This window comes from Mesoplodon mirus (genome assembly GCF_964341445.2).
Source record: "Mesoplodon mirus genome assembly, chromosome: 3".
NCBI classification, from domain to species: domain Eukaryota; kingdom Metazoa; phylum Chordata; class Mammalia; order Artiodactyla; family Ziphiidae; genus Mesoplodon; species Mesoplodon mirus.
The window spans coordinates 116,373,095-116,394,667 of record NC_138978.1 but is presented as its reverse complement, the minus strand read 5'-3'; the positions used below and the strand labels follow the sequence as shown (position 1 = coordinate 116,394,667).

Genomic DNA, 21,573 nt, shown 5'->3' with positions numbered 1-21,573 from the left:
TTTCAGACCTTGGCTGCACTCACTCAGTGGCGCAGGCTCAGCCCTGGAATTGGAGCTGCTGTACAACAGGGTCATGAGGCCAGTTAGTCCCCAGTTTCCTCAGCCTTTATGCCTTTTTTTTTTTTTTTGGAATATTTATTTTTTTAATTGAAGTGTAGTTGATTTACACTGTTGTGCCAATCTCTGCTGTACAGCAGAGTGACTCAGTTATACACATATACACATTCTTTTTTTATATATTCTTTGCCATTATGGTTTATCACAGGATATTGAATATAGTTCCCTGTGCTATACAGTAGGACCGTGTTATCAGCCTTTACTCTTGAGAGGTCCCCTGATAGAAATCATTCATAGGACTTCTTGCTCTGGAAAATGAGTAGTGTCTCATTCTTAACTGTAGTTTGTTACTGTGTATGAAAGCCTGTTCCTTTAATATGGCCTTTAAGCCTTGTCAGTTTACATTGCATTCTGATGGGTTCCCTATTCCAATATAACTCTCTACTTTTCCTGCTTCCTGGGATGCTCCTCCCCTTGAGCCAATGCCACAGGAACCATGTACCTTCTCTGATTTCCTCCACATCAGAGAGAAGGAAATAGCACTTGTCTCCAATTTGAACCAAAATATATGGATGAAAGTCTCCCAGTAAGGCTTAAGTCTTCCTGAATTCCCTAGTGCTTGGTTTTGCTCCTGGCAGGTGCTCAGATGGTTAGAATAAATGGGGGAAGGCAAAAACTGAAAATCCTTGGGTCCTTTCTCTCTCTGGCTCAGGCCCCTTTGATCTTTTCAGTCATCAAATGTTTATCTATCTATCCTACAGTGAATTCAGCTCTGTAAGGCTCAAAGAAACAGTGAACACTTGAGGATTGAACTACCCTTTGTTCCTAAGATGGAAGGTGTTCTGAATTACATCCTGGGCCCCTGGTTCTCATTTATCAAGGCTCCCAGCCCTTCACAGAGTAGGAATAAGCATGTTCAGGGAGTTTCACTGGGCAGGTGGCCTAGGTCCCTTTCAAGGGGATACACCATAAAGATGACATTGTTCCAGGAAGGAAGGGCCGGGTGATCTGGTTTGACCACTTCAAAGCCCATGTAGCTGAAGGCCCGTAGCAGGGCACCTGTGAAAAGAGAGAGGAAATTAGAACACTCTGAAACTCAGTACAGCTGTTCCCCCAGCCTTGGCTTCTTCCAGTAGGGAATGACCTGGGGGGTGTGGGAAACAGTGTAGTGCAGGCACTGGGATGATGTGCTTTGGAGTCAAACTAAACCTAGACTCTAACCTGGCTGGAGTTTACTATACCGGGAAGGTATAGTAAATTCTTGACCATCTTTGTCTGAAGTATAAACTTCTTGAGGGAGGAGGTGTAGTTTCTGTAATGTGTGCCTAGCATCTGGTTAATTATATTCCTATCCTCCTGGCCTAATGCCTGACCCTTTCACTCTATAGGTGTTTAATACACTTGAGATCCTTTCTGTCCTACCAGCCAGATCCCTTGAATGGCTTCTTTGTAATTTTACCAGTGCTCCTTCAGTCTAGATTCTGAAATCTACGTGCAGGCCTTCCTCATAGTCTAGTTATGACTTGAATGAACGGAATGCTAGATGCCTTAATTTCCTTGGCGGGGAGTAGGGGGTGGGTGTTGAATCCCTGAACTGCCTGAGCATGCCCTTTTTTAAAGAGTGAGGGGAAGAAAGTCTACGAAGGAAAAGTCACTTGTCAGCTGCTTCAGCACAAAGGGCCAGGAAGGACAGAGCAGATCCCCACCTCTGTCATTCCGGTTGTTTTGGAAGTTTACAAGCACAGAATCCACATTGGTCTTCTCCTCCACATACTCCAGTGTTGCAGTCAAACTAGGGACCAGAGGGAGAATGGTCAATGTAATGTTCAGCAAACTCAAAATCCAGAAAGATGCCTACTTGCAGCAGAAGAAGTCTTATTACTCAGTTTTTCCTGACCCAAGCCAGGACATGAAAGTTGCTAAACTAGTTTTGATAGATTTTTTCTCTGAAGCCAAGGGATTGTACACTACTGGACTGACACCCATGCCGTGGAAGGGGCTTGGGGTGAAGGGGCCACTCTATAATAAAGACAAACAGCTAGAGAGCACTTCCTTTCAACTATGTATGGATTCCCACTTGTGTTTCTGAATCAGTTTAGCAACCTCCCATGGGCTGTTATCCTTTGAACCCCAGATCCTAGCTCAACTCACAGGCTTGTTCAGTGGTTTGAGTGTATCCAGCTCCTGAATAAGCCCTCACTGGTTAGCATGCCCACTACCTGATTATGACATAAGAGCGAAATCCCCTAACCTCTTTCCTCCCCTCTCCCCCGTACAGGCTCAGTCACCTTTCCCTGCTGCCTTGATCCAAGGCCCGGTATGGGATATCTAGGAAGAGTCTGTGGTCACAAAGAAGGCCGTGCCAATGGGCAGAGGTCTGGGGGGTGAGGCGGAAGTGGAAGTCTAACTGCACCGGGTCCTGGTGAAACAGGGGGTCAGTAGCCAGCACTGTCAGGTTCCCAGCCTAGAAAAGGAGTAAAAATAAGAGTAATAGTCTCCTATTTCTGTGCTCACCTAACCCTCAAGTCATATCTCAGGCCAGTTTGGGTGTGTCTGTGGAAGCAAGGCAGGGGCTGATGGAGAGCCTGGGAGAAGTGGAGCCAAGGTCTTACTCAATATCCCTTAGTCCTGGGACCTAACTCTGTTCCTATCATGGAGTTCTCTTTGATACAAATAATTTGGAATCTGGAGTCAATGGAGTATTACTGCCTGCTGACCTCACTCGGTGTGCTCTAACCATTCAGAAACTTACATCAGAGAGTTTATTCTTTAAACAAAGCTGTGCCATCTATTTACTGTCTCACTGATAATATTCTTCTACTTTTTTCCATCATATAAGTTTTCTCTAAATTCTCCCATTTCTTATTTAAAATGCATAGCTCATACCCAGGCATGTTATTGAGATATGATACAAAGGCAAGGGCAGGAGTTCTGGGTTCTAGTCCCAGAACTTAGCATCTAAACAGCTTTATGTCTTAATATAGTCTATCTTTCTTTCCACTTTCTCTTTTCCCATCCTGCTTTTCACCACCAGCCCTAGGACCTTGCCTTAAGATCTCTGGACCAGAATCCTTGTCTATAAAGTAGCTTTTACACATGAACTCCGAAGTCTCATCTAGCTCTAGCTTCTTATGATTTATTTTACAACAAGCTAATGTCCCTTTGCAAGATAGCATTACAGCAAGGGGCTGCCATGTCACAGCACCAGCTCCCAGTCCACTTACCGAATACAGTTCTTTAAGCTGGTCTTGATCACCCTGCTCGCTGCTTCTGCCCCCCTGAAGGCCCACTAGGGACTCAGGAGCACTGAAGGCAGCAACGGGGTCGGAGTGTCAAGTCCTCCTGTTCCTTATAAGTGATGCTGATTGGGAAAAAGAGGTCCAAATTAGTTTACTTCTGAGTCTGAGATGGGGAAAGACTCTTAACTTCCAGGTACACAGGGCCAGGCTCTGGCACCATCTTCTGTATCATGCGAACCAACCTATCTGTTTCCATTTTCCCAAGACAGCCAGATAGAAAAAGTTTATGAAGCTCCATGCCATCCTTCTACCCTATTTTGGCTATTATCATCTTTTGCCACTTGGGAAGTTCTTTCGAATTCTTTTTTCTTTACAGTGTATATAAACAACTACAAGTAGAGATGAAAACAAGTACCTTTTATAACAAGGCAGCATCTTCTCCCGGAGGGTGATCCGGTGACAGTAAAGGTAATAGGCGTATGGTGACCAGATGGGGTAGAGGTAGTTCCGTGTTTTTCCCCTCTTGATATAAGAAAGGGAGTAGATAGAGGGGCGCGACCTGTTACAAGGCAGTTTCTTAGTTCAGTGCCTCCCCAAGGCAAAGTGAGGTTCAGGGATGGGTGGCAGAGGTTCAGGCAACTGGTGCCATTGTGACACGGTGAGCACTATGACATGGACAAAGTGTCAGCCCTTATGTCACCTCGGGACTCCTCTCTGCTGCTCCCTACCCCATTACCCCCTTAGGTAGCCCCAAGGCTCCTGTTCAACTAGTATGCACTTCACAGCTACATCAGAAGTTAAAATACTTTGGCTTCTGTACTGGTTGGTAAACTGCCCTGGCTGACCACTTGTGCCCACACAATGTGGGCTCCTCTCTGGCATGTGCACGTGCAAACACACACTTCAGCAACTAAAGGGTTGGGGTCTGACACTGCAGGAAGCTTCTAAGGCCCTGATCCAGCATCTGACCTGACTGGTTGGTTCCTGGTTCCTATCAGTTAAATATTTTTATTATCATCCCTACCTTTAATAAGCCAGTGGTGCTACCCATTGTTGAACTTTCTCATTCTCTTATACGGTAGGAATTGCAAACTAAATGCCTCCAGGGGCCTGGACAACTAATGGAAATTAGTGGAGCTGCTGGGCGGGGCTGAAGCCAAGTGAAAAGCTCATACCCTAAAAAAAAGCGACACAATAGCTCCAAACAGCTGCCATGCAGGAATGCAGACTCAGTGGTTCCAGATCATATGATTTTTCAACAGACACTGGATAGATTTTTGTGATAAATTTCTCAAATTAAAAAAAAATACTGGCTACTAACTTAAATAAAAATTGTTGATTAAAAAAATCAACATGGGGGCTTCCCTGGTGGCGCAGTGGTTGAGAGTCCGCCTGCCGATGCAGGGGACACGGGTTCATGCCCCGGTCCGGGAAGATCCCACATGCCGCGGAGCGGCTGGGCCCGTGAGCCATGACCGCTGAGCCTGCGCGTCCGGAGCCTTTGCTCCACAACGGGAGAGGCCACAACGGTGAGAGGCCCGCATACCGCAAAAAAAAAAATCAACATGGTGAGTAAAATTTGGTTCTGGGGCCACCAGTTTGAGACCTCTGCATATTCATTTATTCATCCATTTAACAAATATTTATTGAGGGCCTACTATGAGCTTAGGATACACAGTAAACAAAACAAAGATCCCCTGCCCCATGGAACTTCTGACAGTGAAAGAACAAACCTAAACACTAAGCACAAGAAAATTATTTCATATGTTAGATGATAGCTGCTATGGAGGTAAACAGAGTAGAATAAAGAAGGATCAGGAGTGTGAAGGAGGTGGGGCAGTTGCAGTAATAAATAGGGTGATGTAAATAGGCCTCATTGAAAAGGTGACATTTAATCAAAGACCTGAAGGGGGTGAGGGATTTAGGCCAAGCGAACATCTGAGGGTAAAAGCATTCTGTTTCAAAGCAACAGCCGGTGCAAAACCCCTAAGAAGAATGTGTCACGTGTTTTCCACAAACAGCCAGGAGTCCACTGTGGGTGGAGTAGTATAAGCTATAGGGAGAGTAGAAAAAGAAGAGAGCTAATGGGGCCAGCTCATTGTAGGGCCTTATAGACCATTGTCTGGCCTTTTTCTTTTACTCTGAGTAAAGGGGGAAGTCATTGCAGGTTTTGGGTAGAAGAGGCATGATCTGACTTGTGTTTTTAGAAAGATTCTGACTGTTGTATTATAAATAAACTGTAGAGCTTTAAACGATGTTTGTTAGGAGACTATTGCAGTAATCCAGGAGAAAGATAGTGTCTTATTCCAGAGTGGAGCATTGGAGGTGATGGGATGTGGCTGGATTCTGGAAATAGTATAAAGGTAGCACCTACAGGATTTCCTGGCATAGGAGAGAAGTTGTGTCCAAGAACTGAAAGAATGGAGTTACCATCAACTGAGAGGGGAAAGGCTGCAGGTGAGGCACTATGGGGCAAGGTATAGAGATGGATTTAGTTTGGAGCATGTTAACTTTGAATTGTCCATTAGACATATAAGGGGAAGACGACAGGCAGTTGGGTATTCATGTCTGGAGTTTAGAAGACTAGGGTGAAGACAGAAATTTGAAGTCATTGGTGTATAAATGGTACGTTAAGCCATGAGACTGAATGGGATCACCAAGAGTGTGTACATTGAGAAGAGTAAAGACCCAAAAACTGAGTCCTGGGGGCCCTCTGAGAAGTGGGGAATAAAAGAGAAATCAGCAAAGGAGACTGTGAAGGAAAATAGTGAAGTAGGAAGGAAATAAAAACAAATTGGTGTCCTGGAAGCTAAGAAAGTGTAATTAGGAGGAGGGACTACTGGTCAAAGGCTGTTTATGTGTCAAATAACATGATGTATAGAGCATCCTTCCATAAATCTCTTCTGCCAAACAGACCCTATTCACTCCATTTATATGGTTTACTCCCCAGTACTGAGACCCTCCACGGAGGGAACCGTCTCCCTTGTGATTTAGAATTCTTTAAACATGAGCCTAAATACTGCAGTGTCACGATTAAGGATTAGACGACTTCCTGGGGCTTGCAAGTTTTCCAGAGGATCCCATCCTTCCACCACTTTTAGGCAGGTTTGAAGTAAGGAAAAATGAGAGCAGCACCCTCTCCCCTCAGCATCCAGTTATCACAGAATGTCAGAATTGGAAGTGCCCTCAGAGAGCTACTAGAGCTCAGTCGAAGCCCCCATCTTAAAGACAAAGTGAAGCCAAGAGGGAGAGGGTGTCTTTCCCCGTGTCAGTGCACCTAACAGTCACTCCACTATGTGTCAGTGGCTATGGGTGTCCCTCCCCCGAAAAGAAATTGGGAGAAGGGAGTAGAGGAATGCTGAATCGTGGAGCATTCATCCCAGATCTCTGGTCTCGAGGCAGCCAAGTCACAGCCCAATCCGGGCCCGGGCTTTCCTCGGGCTTCCCCCGGGCTCAGCTTGGACAGAGCCTCGCCGGCTCAGGCGCGCCGCGGGCACCCGGTGGGGGCCTTTCCTGCCGCCGGCGCTGGGGGCCTTCTACGCCTCCTTCCGCGCCCGAGAACATGGCGGCGGCCCCAGGCAGAGCTCTGCTGCGGGCGGGCACTGAGCGGCTGGTGCGAGGAGGGGTTTGGGAGCTCCTCCGGCCGCGACTTGAAGGGGGCACCTCCGGCTCGGAGCGCGACTTCAGCCTGTCTCACAGTCGGGTGAGGGCCGGGTGTGCGTTCTGGGGCTCCTTGACTGGGGCGCGTTGAGACCTGGTGGGGCCTCGGCCTGCGGGTGGTGGGCTCTCCTTGAGGGGCCGGCGGTCAGAGGAGGAGGCTTCTCCTTGGAGACTCGCTCACCCTCGCTCCACCGGCCGCCAGGGCACGGTCATTGTGGAGCGCTGGTGGAAGGTGCCGCTAGCGGGAGAGGGCCGGAAGCCGCGCCTGCACCGGCGGCACCGCGTCTACAAGCTGGCGGAGGACACGAAACACCGGCCCAAAGACAACCTGGAGCTCATCCTCACGCAGTCGGTGGACGGTAAGGCCCAGGCAGAGGTGCTTCCTGTCTCAAGCTGGTCCTGTTTGGCATCAGCTTTTTTCTGCCCTTTCATTAATTTGGGGGAATGACCAGCTCATATTTGAGAAGAGGAAGCCATAAAAAGTACTGTGATGGTGACATTGGCCTCCTACATAGAAAATCAGAACATGAAAGCAGCAGCAGCATTAACAGTGTGTGGGGAGAAAGAGGCCTGACAGTATGTGCCACAGATACTGAAATCCCGTGATGGGCCTCACTTTGTACAGGGAATATTCAGTTTCTAAATCCGGTCCTAAAGAAATGAATTAGAAATCTCTTAAGTGTTGTCCTAGTGAATACTAATATTTCTTCTAGGAAGAATAAGCACTGTGAGAGAATAAGAGGTCTTTTTTTCCTTTGATCATCTTTTTTAGGGACTGCTCGATAATTCTGATGCAGTGTCTCTGTTCTCTGTTGGCAGAACTTGGAGTCCGAGGTGACCTGGTCTCAGTGAAAAAATCTGTAGGCCGTAATAGACTACTTCCTCAAGGACTGGCTGTATATGCATCTCCTGAAAACAGGAAGCTGTTTGAAGAGGAGAAATTGGTGAGCCCAGAAGACGTCAGAGGGACTTGGAGGAATTAAAACCTTAAGATTACCTCTAGCAACTTCTTCTAGTCCCTACTTCATTTTCAAATGAAGTAGGGGCTAGAAGAACAGGAATTCAGAAGCCCAGCCTATGCCGAGCATAGCAAGAGTTTGTTATTAGTTACCACAAACTCATTTTTCTTTTTTTTTTTTCATCTGTAACTTTCTTTTCTAGCTGAGACAAGAAGGAAAATTAGAGAAGATCCAGACCAAGGCAGGTGAGACGGTGAGTAGAAACACAGAAAATCTTTATTTATTGGTCACCTACAAAGTCACCAACCTCTTCCTGAAAGACTTCTTGATTTCCTTGAAGTCTCCTGATTTCAAGCACAAGGTAGGGGCAAGGGGAAGTGTTATGGCTACCATAACTGGTATTGAGATATCCTAGGATATCCTGACCTGTTGGGTGAAGTGCTCTAGTTTATTGAGGGAGGCCCCAACCTGGGTGTCAGGGGACCCATGGAAAAGTGAGATGAGGACTCTGCCTTCGGGGTTGTTTACAGACAAGTTGGAGAGAAAACAGACACATGAGAAAGTGATCAACTCAAGGCAGTAAATTATGAGTGACATGGACCAAAATGGATTAGGGTGATTGGGAAAGGATTTTTTTCAGATGGGATTGAATTAGGCCTTATGGGATTAGTAGGCTTTGGATAGACCAGGAGGGTGGGAAAGGTATTCTTAAGGGAGAAAAAGTAGATAGTTAAGGCACGTTGTTGTTGTTGTTTAATTTTTTAAAAAAATTTATGCAATTTTTAAAGGTTACACTTCATTTACAGTTATTATAAAATATTGGCTATATTCCCCATGTTGTAGAATACATCCTTGTAGCCTGTCTTACACTCTATATCTGTGCATCTGTTTTTTTGTTATATTCACTGGTTTGTTGTATTTTTTAGATTCCACATATAAGTTATCATACAATATTTGTCTTTCTCTGACTTACTTCACTTAGCATAATGCCCTCCAAGTCCATCCTTGTTGCAAATGGCAAGATTTTGTTCTTCTTTATGGCTTAGTATTCCATTGTGTGTGTATGTGTATGCACATACATATTTGTGTGTGTGTGTGTGTGTATACACGTATATACTACACCTTCTTTATCAGTTCATCTGTTGATGGACACTTAGGTTGCTTCCATATCTTGGCAATTGTAAATAATGCGGCTGTGAACATTGGGGTGCCCGTATCTCTTCAAATTAGCGTTTTTGTTTTTTTCGGACATATACCCAGGAGTGGAATTGCTGGGTCATATTTTTAGTTTTTTGAGAAACTGCTATACTGTTTTCCACAGTGGCTGCACAAACTTACATTCCCACCAACAGTGTATGAGGGTTCCCTTTCTTCCATATCCTCTCCAACGTTTGTTATTTGTGTTCTTTTTTTTTTTTTTTTGCGGTATGTGGGCCTCTCACTGTTGTGGCCTCTCCCGTTGCGGAGCACAGGCTCCGGACGCACAGGCCCAGCGGTCATGGCTCACGGGCCCAGTTGCTCCGTGGCATGTGGGATCTTCCCAGACCGGGGCACGAACCCGTTTCCCCTGCATCGGCAGGCGGACTCTCAACCACTGCGCCACCAGGGAAGCCCTATTTGTGTTCTTTCTGATGATAGCCATTCTGACAGGTGTGAGGTGATATCTCAGTTAAAGCATGTTTTAAAATAGAAAGTAGACCAGTCTACCTAAAACAGAGGACTTCTATTAGGAAATATATTACTGGAAAGAGGGTTGGGGCATGATTTACAAAACATCTTTAATCCTCAGCTAATGAATTTATACTTTGTTCTGTAAGCAGGGAGGAATCGTTATGGTGTAGGGATAGGATTGAAGGGCCAGAATATTGTGTTAAAACAGTCTATGAAAATCATTCCATCCTGAGATATACCAGCGGCCCCCATTGGTGAGCCTAACCTTGGTTTTGGGGTTTTTTTAAAAAACACTTTTAAATTTTTTTTTAATTTTTTCTTTCAGCTGCGCCAGGTCTTAGTTGCAGCATGCAGACTTCTTAGTTGCAGCGTGCATGTGGGATCTAGTTCCCCGACCAGGGATTGAACCTGGGCCCCCTGCATTGGGACCACGGAGTCTTACCCACTGGAGCACTAGGGAAGTCCCTGATGAGCCTAACTTTGACATGGCCTGTTTCTCCTTGCTTAGGAATAGCCACGTATAGGCAGCATTTCCTTCCAGAGCATCGCTAAAACATCTTTCCATAATATCAGCCTTGAGACAATGAGAATTTTTATCTTTTGTATTCATCATCTCACCTATCTTGGCTATGAGGCAGAAATTGTGCTTTGCCTGAACTCTCAGACTGTGTGCCCCTTGGCCTCTTGCTAACATGTTTCCTCTCTTTTGATTACAACTCTAACCTATCTTCTGTATATAATTCCTCTCAGACAGTGAAATTTCTGAGAAGATGTCACCTGCAGGTAGGGATGAAGAACAATGTCAAATGGGAGCTAAACCCTGAAATAGTTGCCCGCCACTTCCTCAGAAATGTGAGTATTCCCAAACACTGCTATACCCCTGAGGATGGAAACTACCCCTGGGAAGAAGAAGCTACCCCAGGATTGATCCCTCTGTTAGGAAAGGGTATGATCATCCAGCTGGAGTTACGGAAAGCATTTTTTTTTTAATTGAAGTATAGTTGATTTACAATGTTGTGTTAATTTTCTGCTGTACAGCAAAGTGATTCAGTTATACATATATATACATCCTTTTTCATATTTTTTTATTGTGGTTTTTTACAGGATATTGAATATAGTTCTATATATACTATACTGTATAGTGCTATACAGTAGGACTTCGTTTTTTATCCATTCTATACATAATAGTTTGCATCTGCTAATCCCAAACTCCCAATCCATCCCTCCCCCACCTGGCAGCCACAAGTCATTTCCCTCCCACACCCGTGTAAACCAATCAAGAACGCTTTCCCTAAGTTGGACAGCCTCATGTAAATCAATGCAACCTGCCCCTTGGCAACCACAAGCCTGTTCTCTACGTTTATGAGTCTGTTTCTGTTTCATAGATCTTTTTTCTAATATATATATATTTATTTATTTATTTATTTATTTATTTATTTATTTATTTATTTTTTGCTGCGTTGGGTCTTTGTTGCTGCACGTAGGCTTTCTCTAGTTGCAGTGCACAGGCTTCTCATTGCGGTGGCTTCTCGTTGTGGAGCACGGGCTCTAGGCGCGCAGGCTTCAGTAGTTGTGGCACGCAGGCTCAGCTGTGGCTTATGGGCTCTAGAGTGCAGGCTCAGTAGTTGTAGCGCATGGGCTTGGTTGCTCCGCGGCATGTGGGATCTTCCCGCACCAGGGCTCAAACCCATGTCCCCTGCATTGGCAGGTGGATTCTTAACCACTGCACCACCAGGGAAGTCCTGTTTCATACATCATTTGTGTCATATTTTAGATTCCACATATAAGTGATATCATACGGCATTTGTCTTTCTTAGTTCACTTAGTATGATAATCTCTAGGTCCATCTGTGTTGTTGCAAATGGCATTATTTCATTCTTTTTTATGGCTGAGTAGTATTCCATTGTATATACATACCACATCTTCTTTTTCCATTCATCTGTTGATGGACATTTAGGTTGTTTCCATGTCTTGGCTATTGTGAATAGATCTGCTGTGAACAGAGAGGTGCATGTATCTTTTTGAATTATAGTTTTGTCCAGATACATGCCCAGGAGTGGGATTGCTGGATCATATGGTAGCTCTATTTTTAGTTTTTTAAGGAACCTCCGTACTGTCTTCCATAGTGGCTGTACAATTTACACTCCCATCAACAGTGTAGAAAGGTTCCCTTTTCTCCACACCCTCTCCAGCATTTGTTATCTGTAGACTTTTTAATGATGGCCATTCTGACCAGTGTGAGGTGGTAGTTCATTGTACTTTTGATTTGCGTTTCTCTAATAATTAGCAATGATGAGCATCTTTTCACGTGCCTGTCAGCCATTAGTATGTCTCCTTTGAAGAAATGTCTAGGGCTTCCCTGGTGGCGCAGTGGTTGAGAGTCTGCCTGCTGGTGCAGGGTTCGGGCCCTGGTCTGGGAGGATCCCACATGCCGCGGAGCAACTAGGCCCGTGAGCCACGACTGCTGAGCCTGCGCGTCTGGAGCCTGTGCTCCGCAACAAGAGGCCGCGATAGTGAGAGGCCCGCGCACCGCGATGAAGAGTGGCCCCCGCTTGCTACGGCTGGGGAAAGCCCTCGCACAGAGATGAAGACGCAGCACAGCAAAAGTAAATTAATTAATTAATAAAAACTCCTACCCCCAACATCTTCTTTAAAAAAAAAAAAAAAAAAAAGAAATGTCTATTTAGGTCTTCTGCCCATTTTTTTGATTAGGTTGTTTTTTTGTTGAGTTGTTTGAGCTGTTAGTATATTTTGGAAATTAAGCCCTTGTCAGTAGCTTCATTTGCAAATATTTTCTCCCAGTCCATAGGTGGTCTTTTCATTTTGTTTATGGTTTCCATTGCTGTGCAAAAGCTCATAAACGGTCTCAGTTGTTTACTTTTGCTTTTATTTCTATTGCCTTGGGATACTGACCTAGGAAAACATTGGTACGATTTATGTCAGAATGTTTTGCCTACGTTCTCTTCTAGGAGTTTTATGTTGTCCTTATATTTTAAGTCTTTAAGCCATTTTGAGTTTATTTTTGTGTATGATGTGAGGAAATGTTCTAACTTCGCTGATTTACATGCGGCTGTCCAACTTAGGGAAAGCATTCTTGATTGGTTTGCAGGGGTGTGGGAGGGAAATAACTAAGGATGGTCACATAGAATCTGAAGACTGATAGGAGAAGATGGTGGGATCATTTATTTTCTCTAGCTAGGGAAAACCTGGGGAAATGTGACTCACTGGAGAATTTTTACTTTTGTGGGTGAAGTGAGTTTGATCTCAAGCCCTGTTTGTCTTTGTGAATCCACCTCCCTTTCTGAGAAATTAGGACTGAGTTATTCTGCCACTATTTATGGAGGTTTGTGCCTTTCCATGTTTTATTCACCCATGTACAGGAAAATCTAGAGGTTGCCTAGAGTGGCAACCATGTAAACAGAGCTCCCTTTGGCTGTGATTGATTTTTTTTGCAGCTTGGTGTTGTGGTTGCCCCACATGCATTAAAGTTACCAGAAGAGCCTATCACACAGAGGGGCGAGTACTGGTGTGAGGTGACGGTGAGTGTTTCACATCCTGTCTCCTTTTTCTCACTGGGTAGAAAGCTGGGATTGGATGGTATTAGTTTGTATCTGCCCCACTGATCTGAAGATTCCTGTTGTTTTGTGTACAGGTAAATGGGCTTGACACTGTGAGGGTACCTATGTCTGTGGTGAACTTTGAGAGGCCCAAGACCAAAAGATACAAGTACTGGTTAGCCCAGCAAGCTGCCAGCTCCACAGGCTCCCAGACCATCTGAACCTGTTCTACCTCGAAAGCAGCAAAGCAGAATCAGAGGAGCGGTGGAGCGAAGATGGGCCAGCACCATGATATCACTCCCAACTCTGACCAAACAAACTGGAATTTTAGAAAGCATATGGAGACAACGACAGCAGACTAGACTGAATATACGTTGAATTGTCCATATTTGCCATCTTCAATGGTTATCACATCTAGCGTTATTGGGGCAGGCCTACTCCAGAAGTACCAGGCTGTAGATTTGATAAGCTAAATATTTATTAATAGACCAAAAGAGTCTAGATCTATTTAGCCTCTTCCTACATTGGAATTCATTGGAATAAATGATAGAGCTAGCTCATTTTCATCATCCAAACTAAATATTTGTATCTGAAAAATAAAGAGGTTGTGTTCTTTTTAGGTGGTGTTTACTGGACTGAGTAGACTGGGGACAGGACCTCTAAGTGGGATGTCCTCTTGAGCCACTGGGGTTTACTGCTAAAAAGGAAAAAAGAGAATACATTTGCAGGCTACAGCCCACAGTTGCTATGGACAAATTACTCAACAAGTTGATATGCCTTATGGTCTTAAAACTTATTAGGTATGCTAATAAAGCCCTCAGTATAAATAAGCACAATGGAGTCTACTTTTCTAAGGAGATCTGAATAAGGCCTAAGGGAAATTGTTGGAGAAAATGACGCTGGGATGAAAGAAGTTTAAAAAGGGAACTTCTGTTTTATTTCTTCAACCAGCTCCTGAAATTTTGAAAAAGAAAATACCTTGGTTTCCAGACCAAGGTTAAGATATGGGGCTAGTTCATAGGTAATTACGCAATAGGAGATGAGGCAAGTAGATAGTTCTGCATAAGTTCAAGGTCCATTCCTGGAAAAAAGACCAACTGTTGACAAGTGGATTGTGCCAGAGTCACTCAAATAAATATGAGATTTTGCAGTTTAGGAAGGATAAAGATGAGACCACTGAGTCTATTGCTACCCTTACCAGAGAAATTGGTTTCTATCATCCTATTTGAGCTCACCTGCCTTGCCAAGCCAACTAACAACTTTCATCCACACAAAGCCATCCCTGCTATTGAGCATTCTGTCATCAGTAGTTGCACTAATATCTGTATCCAACCTCACACTTGCCAGAACTCTGTAACAGGTCGAGCACTAGTATTGTTTGCAATTGCCATTTGATTGTCAGATTTGCTATCAATCCCTGCTGTCCTTGAAATGGAAAGCTCACTTAATACTGCATCTTTCCACACCACCACCATCACCATGATGATGACGCTCTGTGAAACTGAGCACAGGAGCAACATTCCACATAGCGAATCTCAAAAAGTGTTCAAATACTTGTCATGGGGTGAGTTCCTGGTGAAGCAGACTGAGTTGGAGATCTAGGTGCAGGAAGTTTACTGGGGGTGTCCTCTAGATTAACACCTGTTGGGGAGTGAAGGAAGCAAAATTCGGTAGAGGGAGAAGTTGAGCTGATGCAGTCTCAACAAAGGCCTTAGTCCCCCGGGGAGCTCAAGCTAGGGTGGCTTGAGCCATCTAGGTGTGTACCATGTTGAGGCAAGTGGCCAGACCTATAGGACCCCACGCTGACCAGGAAGGGGTCTTGGGTGAAGTGACTGAATTTAAGGCACAGGCAGTTCCCAGAGGGGAACTCAGATGAGAGCTGTGCACATTCTCAGCAGCTTGGGAAGTGAGTGCTTCGGTGCTGAAGGGAGCAATCTGGGCAGCACACCATAGTCTCCACTACAGTCCACTTCTTGTGCTGTCAGATCCGTTTGTTCGTAAGTTCTAAAACGATCCCTTCAGGATCCTGATGGGCTTCCTTTCCTGGGAAAACTTGGAGGAGGATCTGGGACAAACTACAGCCCCTGCTGCTGTAGCTCAACTCTACAACTGGTACTTACCGCCTACTATCCATTCTAGATTCTTCCCGCCCCCCCCCCCAATTTATACTTCTGTTAGTCCACATGGGTTACCTGATTAAGTCCTCAGAGCCCAGAGTTGGGATAGAAAGTATAGTTTTCCCTAGTTGGGTCACTGAGAGTGATGATAATGGGGGGCTGCTCCTACATCCAAGCCCTGTTTCCCAGACCCATATATTTTACCTGGGGATAGCACTCTAGGTTGTCTGTTGATCCAGGGTATATACTGCATCCTGGAGGACAGTGTCTCATCTTTACAGGGTGTCATCTCCAAGCTGGTGTCTCGGCTCTCCCTTTAACAAGATGTTCCATTATTGTATCAGGTGGGTTGCTTCTGGATGGTGTGGTATATGATCAGACCATGGATCCTATGATCATGTACCCAGTGCTGTACCTCCTTGCTATAATGTGGTCTCTTGCTCCAGTGCACTGTTATGCAAGATCTCATGCCAATGGATCAAATATTCTGTAAGCCCTTGGATAATGGTGGCAGGAAAGGTAAACCCATACCCATAATACACATCAATTTAGGTCAAGATGGAACAATGCCCCTTCCAGGGTAGCAGGGAGTCAATGTAATCAACTTACCACCAAGTGGCTGGATGGTTTCCTTGAAGAATGGTGACATGTCAGGGACTTAGTGTTGGTGTCTGTTCCTGATGAGTTGGACAGTCAGTCACAGTAGCTGTAGCTAGATCAGCCTTGGTGAGGCCATGATGTTGGGCCCATGCATAGCTTCCTTCATGGCTCCTCCATTCATAGGCCCATTTTGCCATCATTGGGGTGCCAGTGACCAAGACTGGCTAACATCAACTGGCTAAGTCATTCAATCTACTTGGTTGTTTGGTGACTTTTTTGTGGTGGATGTTCTCTGGTGGGAATTAACATGCAGTACAAAGATCATCATACACTGTACCCATTCTCAAGTAAACTACATACCTTTTCCTCAGGCTTCCTTGTCTTCAGCCTTCAAATTTTTCTTCTAGGTTCCTGATCAACCAGACAAGCCATTCACCATTGTGAGTCTATGTTCTTTTCTCAGGCAGGTGTACTGCCTGAAGCTCTGCCCATTGGGAAGATTTCCCCTCACTGCTGTCTTTCAAGGCTACCCCAAAGGGGCCATAGTACATCCACAGTATTTTCAGCTTACTTCCACCTACAGGGACAACCCATATATTAGCCAAGCCCAGCGTTTTGTCATATGGTCATGAGGGATTCCTCCACTCCATGTGGCTATAGATGTGAACAGAAAAAGCAGCAGAGTGCAATAGTGGTGGGTAACAGGGGCCTGGCCACCTGCTTATGCAGCCTACTTTGACCTTCCAGCCCAGCTTATGCCCAGTTCTATGCATATCACTTTCATCTTATGAAGCACTGCTGATGGACCCATCCAATCTTATGACTTGGGTCTGACAGAACCCAGGTCATAACAGGCATTTTTGGCTACATGATCACTTGAAGCACTTTGTTTCAACTAGGACTCAGTAGCACGACAGGAGCTATCTTTTCAAAGGTATATAATACCCTTTCAGAAGGCATGGCCTTGCTCAAGCACGGTAGGGGTCTATGTGTGACTTGCTATTGTGGCTTGCCATAAACAGCATGTGGCATCTTTTCCCATCACTGACGCCTTTAATACAATAGGGTGTCTTGTGGACCAAGCAACAGGAACATTTGTACCACGGTCTGGACCTGCTGCAGAGTCCTCCTGCTCTAGGCCTCACTATCTTTTGTGGCACCCAATATATGAGTCAGAGCAGTATTCCCAAGTGGGGAATAAGCTATCTGTAGACCTTGAAGATATTACCCAGGCACTGTGGCCCCTCTTAGTGGCGAGATGTGTGAGATACAAAATTTTTCCTTTACTTCGGAGGAAATGTCCTAGCATTGTCCAAACTACTGAATCTCTGAAAACTTCCTGAACATTTGCAGGGTTTATGTACCACCACTTGAGAATGTTTATCCTATCAAGGCCTCCAGTGGACTTGCTATTTCTTGCTCATCCTGTACAATTACCATGATGTCATCAATAGAGTAATGTGGTATTCTATGGAACATCCAGATGGTACAAGTCTCTTCAGATTATATTACGACAGATGTGGGAGTGTTTACATGTTTCAGGTGCAAGACTGTAAATTGTATTTTATTGCTCACCTCAATAGTGAAAGCAAACTTTGATCCTCGTTTCTTAAAGAGATGGAAAAGAATATATTGCTCAGATTAACGGTCACCTACTGCCTACCTGAGGCTGTTAATCTGCTCCAGCAAAGAAGCCACATTTGGCACGGCAGATAAAATTATAATTACTTGACTGAGATTACCATAATCCACTGTCATTCTCCAGGAACTGTCTGGTTTTAGCAGAGGCCAGACTGGTGAACTAAATGGCATTACGGTGGGGACCACCATCCCTGCATCCTTTAGGTCTTCAAGAGGGGCACTAATATGATATTTTTTAATTTATTATTTTAGCCTGAGATGGTGGAGGCAATTTCAGGAACTTCATGTTGGTCTTTCTCACTGTGATAGCTCTTAACCTGTTGTGGTTAATGTAGGTCTACCAACTATTAACTATGTCCATCTCAATTGTCCAATTAAGGACAGGTGAAATGACCACTAGGTGGATCTGTGAGCCCAGTACATTTACTAAGAGCCAGACCTGGGCCTGGAATACATTTGTTACCTAGCCCCCATACACTGTCACTCTAACAGGGGACCATGATGATGTTTCAGATACTTGGTTTCAAAGTCAAATAGGACCCTGTATCCAACGGTCTTGAAATAGTTGGATATTCCTCGTTCTCCAAAGTGTATTATGCAAATAAATGGTCATAAGTCCCTACAGGATAGGACTGGGGGAATTATTACCTTATACTCTTGACATGATGTTTCATGGTCCTTTCTCCTAGGGACCTAGCATCTTCTTTCATTAGTTGTTTCCAGCTGAAAAACTGACTCAGAAAGATTTCCACTTCTACCCATAAAGGAATTACCGCTACCTAAATTGCTCTCCCACTATAAATAACTATAAAGCCAGAAAAAAATTTTTTAAAGAAATGTTTATAGGGAATTGCCTGGCGGTCTAGTGGTTGGGACAACACGCTTTCACTGCTGTGGGCCAAGGTTCGATCCCTGGTCAGGGAACTAGATCCTGCATGCCGCAACTAAAGATCCCACACGCCACAACAAAAATCCTGCACGCAGCAACTAAAAACCCAGTGCAGCCAAATAAATAAATATTTGTTTAAAAATCTGGGACTTCCCTCGTGGTCCAGTGGTAAAGAATCCACCTTCCAATGCAGGGGACGCGGGTTCGATCCCTGGTCGGGGAACTAAGATCCCACATACCGCAGGGCAACTAAGCCCACGCACTGCAACTACTGAGCCTGTGTGCCGCAAACTACAGAGCCCATGTACTCTAGAGCCCATGCGCCACAACTAGAGAGAGAAAACCCACACACCACAACTAAAGAGACGCCCTCGCACCCCAATGAAGAGCCCATGCACCACAACAAAGATCCCGCATGCCACAACTAAGACCTGATGCAGCCAAAAAATAAACAGCTATATCTTAAAAAAAAAAAACACTAAACAACATAAAATTCCCAATGTCTGATACCCATTTAAATATTACCATAGGGCTTCCCTGGTGGCACAGTGGTTGAGAGTCCACCTGCCGATGCAGGGGACGTGGGTTCGTGCCCCGGTCCGGGAAGATCCCACATGCCGCGGAGCGCCTGGGCCCGTGAGCCATGGCCACTGAGCCTGCGCGTCTAGAGCCTGTGCTCCGCAGCGGGAGATGCCACAACAGTGAGAGGCCCACATACAGAAAAAAAAAAAATTACCATAAAAAAGAGACAGAGAGACAGGAAAATGTTACCCCAAACCAAGAGAAATCTTCCTAGAAATGACAGTGACGGTGGAATTAAAACAGTTATAAATATGCTTCATACATTTAAGACTAAAGGCGAATAAAATATGAGAGAAATGGAATATAAGACAGACCCAAATGGAACTTCTAGAGATGAAAAATACAATACCTGACACGAAAAATACACTGACGGAATTTTACTTCTAGGAAGGTAGATATACTTTCACCATTCCTAGTACAACTATAAACCCTAGAAATTATACATAAAACAAACATAACTTTGAGAGGGGGAAAGAAGAACACAAACTGCCTAGGAATGGCAGGACCCAAGGAACAACACTGCAGTGAGTCCCCTGGGTTTTCTTTTTGCCTCATTTATCCCAGACTTGGAGCTGAAGAACCAGCAATTTGGAAATGCCAAATTGGGCCACAAATAAAAATAATAATAAGCCTCAATAAAAGCCTGCTCCCGCTAGCCAAAGGAAAGGGGCAGCCTAGCAAGAAAACTTTTAGACAATAACTGCTCCACTCTAGCCAAACACCACAGAACACTGTGGTCCTACTGCCCACCATGCTAAGGCTGAGTGGGGAACCTAGACTTCCATCCTCACAAGGTTATAACAAGTGGCCCCAACACCCCTGCCAGGTGGTGTCACAGAAGATCAAATAGGGAACTATGACTTTCTTCCCCACCAGCCAGTAATGAGTCCTCCTACCCCTCCCTGGTGTCAGTAAAGACCATGGTGTCAGCGGGGAACCTGGAATTCATTCTCACCCGGCAGAAAAGAGGCACCCTTCTCCGCTCCTACATGGTTAAGTCAGAGGAGGCCTAGTAGAGAGTCAGCACTTTCACCATTACCCAGCAGTAATGAGGCCACATCCACCATAATATCAGTGGAGACCATGCAGGGAGCTGGAACTCACACCCCCACCTAACAGTAAAGAGAAGCTCTATGTCCCTTGGTTGTCAATGGAGGTGAAGTGTGAAATCTGAAATTCTACCTGGCAGCAATGAAAACCTACTTCTCCCTTCTATGCCAAAGCAGTGTAAGAGAAAGTCAGTTAAAACAGAAGTTTTAAATTAAGATTCAGAGTCTCATAATACAAAAATGTCCAGATTCCAATTTTTAAAAATCTCTCATCATACCATGAACCAATATGATTTCAAACAATGATAAAAGACAATCAATAGATACCAGTACTGAGATGAGAGATATTAGAATTATCTGACATCTTTTAAAGCAGCCATGATAAAAATGCTTCAACAACAATTATTAACAGGCTTTAAACAAATGGGGAAAAAATAGCTTCAGCAAAGAAACAGAAGATATAAAGAAGAACCAAGTGGAAATATTAGAACTATAAAATGTAATAATGGAAATGAAAAGTTCAGTGGATGGACTCAAGAACAGAATGAAGAAGAAAAAGAATATCAGTGAGCTGAAAGAACAATAGAAATTACCCAATATGAACGACACAGAGAAAACAGACTGAAAAAAAAAAGAAAAGAATGGAGCCTCAGGGACCTGTGAGACTATAACAAAAGATCTAAGATTCCTGTCATTGGAGTCCCAGAAGGAGAGGAGAAAGAAAAGCAGGGCTTAAAAAGTACACAAAGGAATAATGGCTGAAAACTTCCCAGATTTGTTAAGAGACAAAACATACAAATTCAAGAAACTAAGCAAACCCCAAACAAGATAAACCCAAAGAAATCCATGCAAAGACAGATCATAATTAAACTTCTGAAATCTAAAGACAAAAAAATCTTGAAAACAGCTAAAGAAAAATGACACTTTACCTATAAGGGAAAAAAACAATTCAAATGATAGCAGATTTCTCATCAGAAACCATGGAGGCAGGAAGGAAGTGATACCCTATTTTTCAAATGATGGATGAAAAGGACTGTTGACCAAGAATTCTATACCCAGAAAAAAATATCCTTCAGGAATGAAGGGGAAATTAAGACACTCTCAGACAAAGAAAAACTAAAAGTTTTTCACCAGTAGACTTACTACTCTAAAAGAATGGCTAAAGGAAGTTCACTAAACATAAGGGAAGCAATAAAAAAGAAACCTTGGACTATCTGGAAGGAAGAAATAGCAAGGATGGTGAAAATGTGGGTAAAATCAACCATAAACAAGACGAAAAGACAACCCTCAGAATGGGAGAAAATATTTGCAAATGAAGCAACTGACAAAGGATTAATCTCCAAAATTTACAAGCAGCTCATGCAGCTCAATATCAAAAAAACAAACAACCCAATCCAAAAATGGGCAGAAGACCTAAATAGACATTTCTCCAAAGAAGATATACAGAGTGCCAACAAACACATGAAAGAATGCTCAACATCATTAATCATTAGAGAAATGCAAATCAAAACTACAATGAGATATCATCTCACACAGGTCAGAATGGCCATCA

At 44.2% G+C, this 21,573-nt stretch overlaps 2 protein-coding genes across 2 annotated transcripts; one reads left to right on the top strand and one right to left on the bottom strand.

Annotated features, from left to right (window-relative positions):
* Nucleotides 1-973: 973 nt before the first annotated feature.
* Nucleotides 974-7,169, bottom strand: OAZ3 (ornithine decarboxylase antizyme 3; the record flags this gene model as incomplete). Its single annotated transcript, XM_082613431.1, is given in 6 exon segments — nt 974-1,116; nt 1,764-1,849; nt 2,346-2,521; nt 3,282-3,356; nt 3,358-3,418; nt 7,138-7,169. Coding segments are annotated over 6 exon segments (573 nt in total).
* MRPL9 (mitochondrial ribosomal protein L9) lies at nt 6,842-13,762 on the top strand. The gene is made up of 7 exons (XM_082613430.1): nt 6,842-6,999; nt 7,159-7,315; nt 7,776-7,900; nt 8,118-8,168; nt 10,337-10,438; nt 13,042-13,125; nt 13,239-13,762. The coding sequence occupies exons 1-7, from the start codon at nt 6,859-6,861 to the stop codon at nt 13,362-13,364; spliced, it is 786 nt and encodes a 261-aa protein (XP_082469556.1). The 5' UTR covers nt 6,842-6,858; the 3' UTR covers nt 13,365-13,762.
* The last annotated feature ends 7,811 nt before the right edge of the window (nt 13,763-21,573 follow it).

Excerpts from the sequence above, each read along its gene's own strand:
- MRPL9 (XM_082613430.1), top strand. The coding sequence starts at position 6,859 with ATGGCGGCGGCCCCAGGCAGAGCTCTGCTGCGGGCGGGCACTGAGCGG. Across the intron at positions 7,316-7,775 it reads CCTCACGCAGTCGGTGGACG|AACTTGGAGTCCGAGGTGAC; the intron begins GTAAGGCCCAGG and ends CTCTGTTGGCAG. Across the intron at positions 8,169-10,336 it reads AGACCAAGGCAGGTGAGACG|ACAGTGAAATTTCTGAGAAG; the intron begins GTGAGTAGAAAC and ends AATTCCTCTCAG.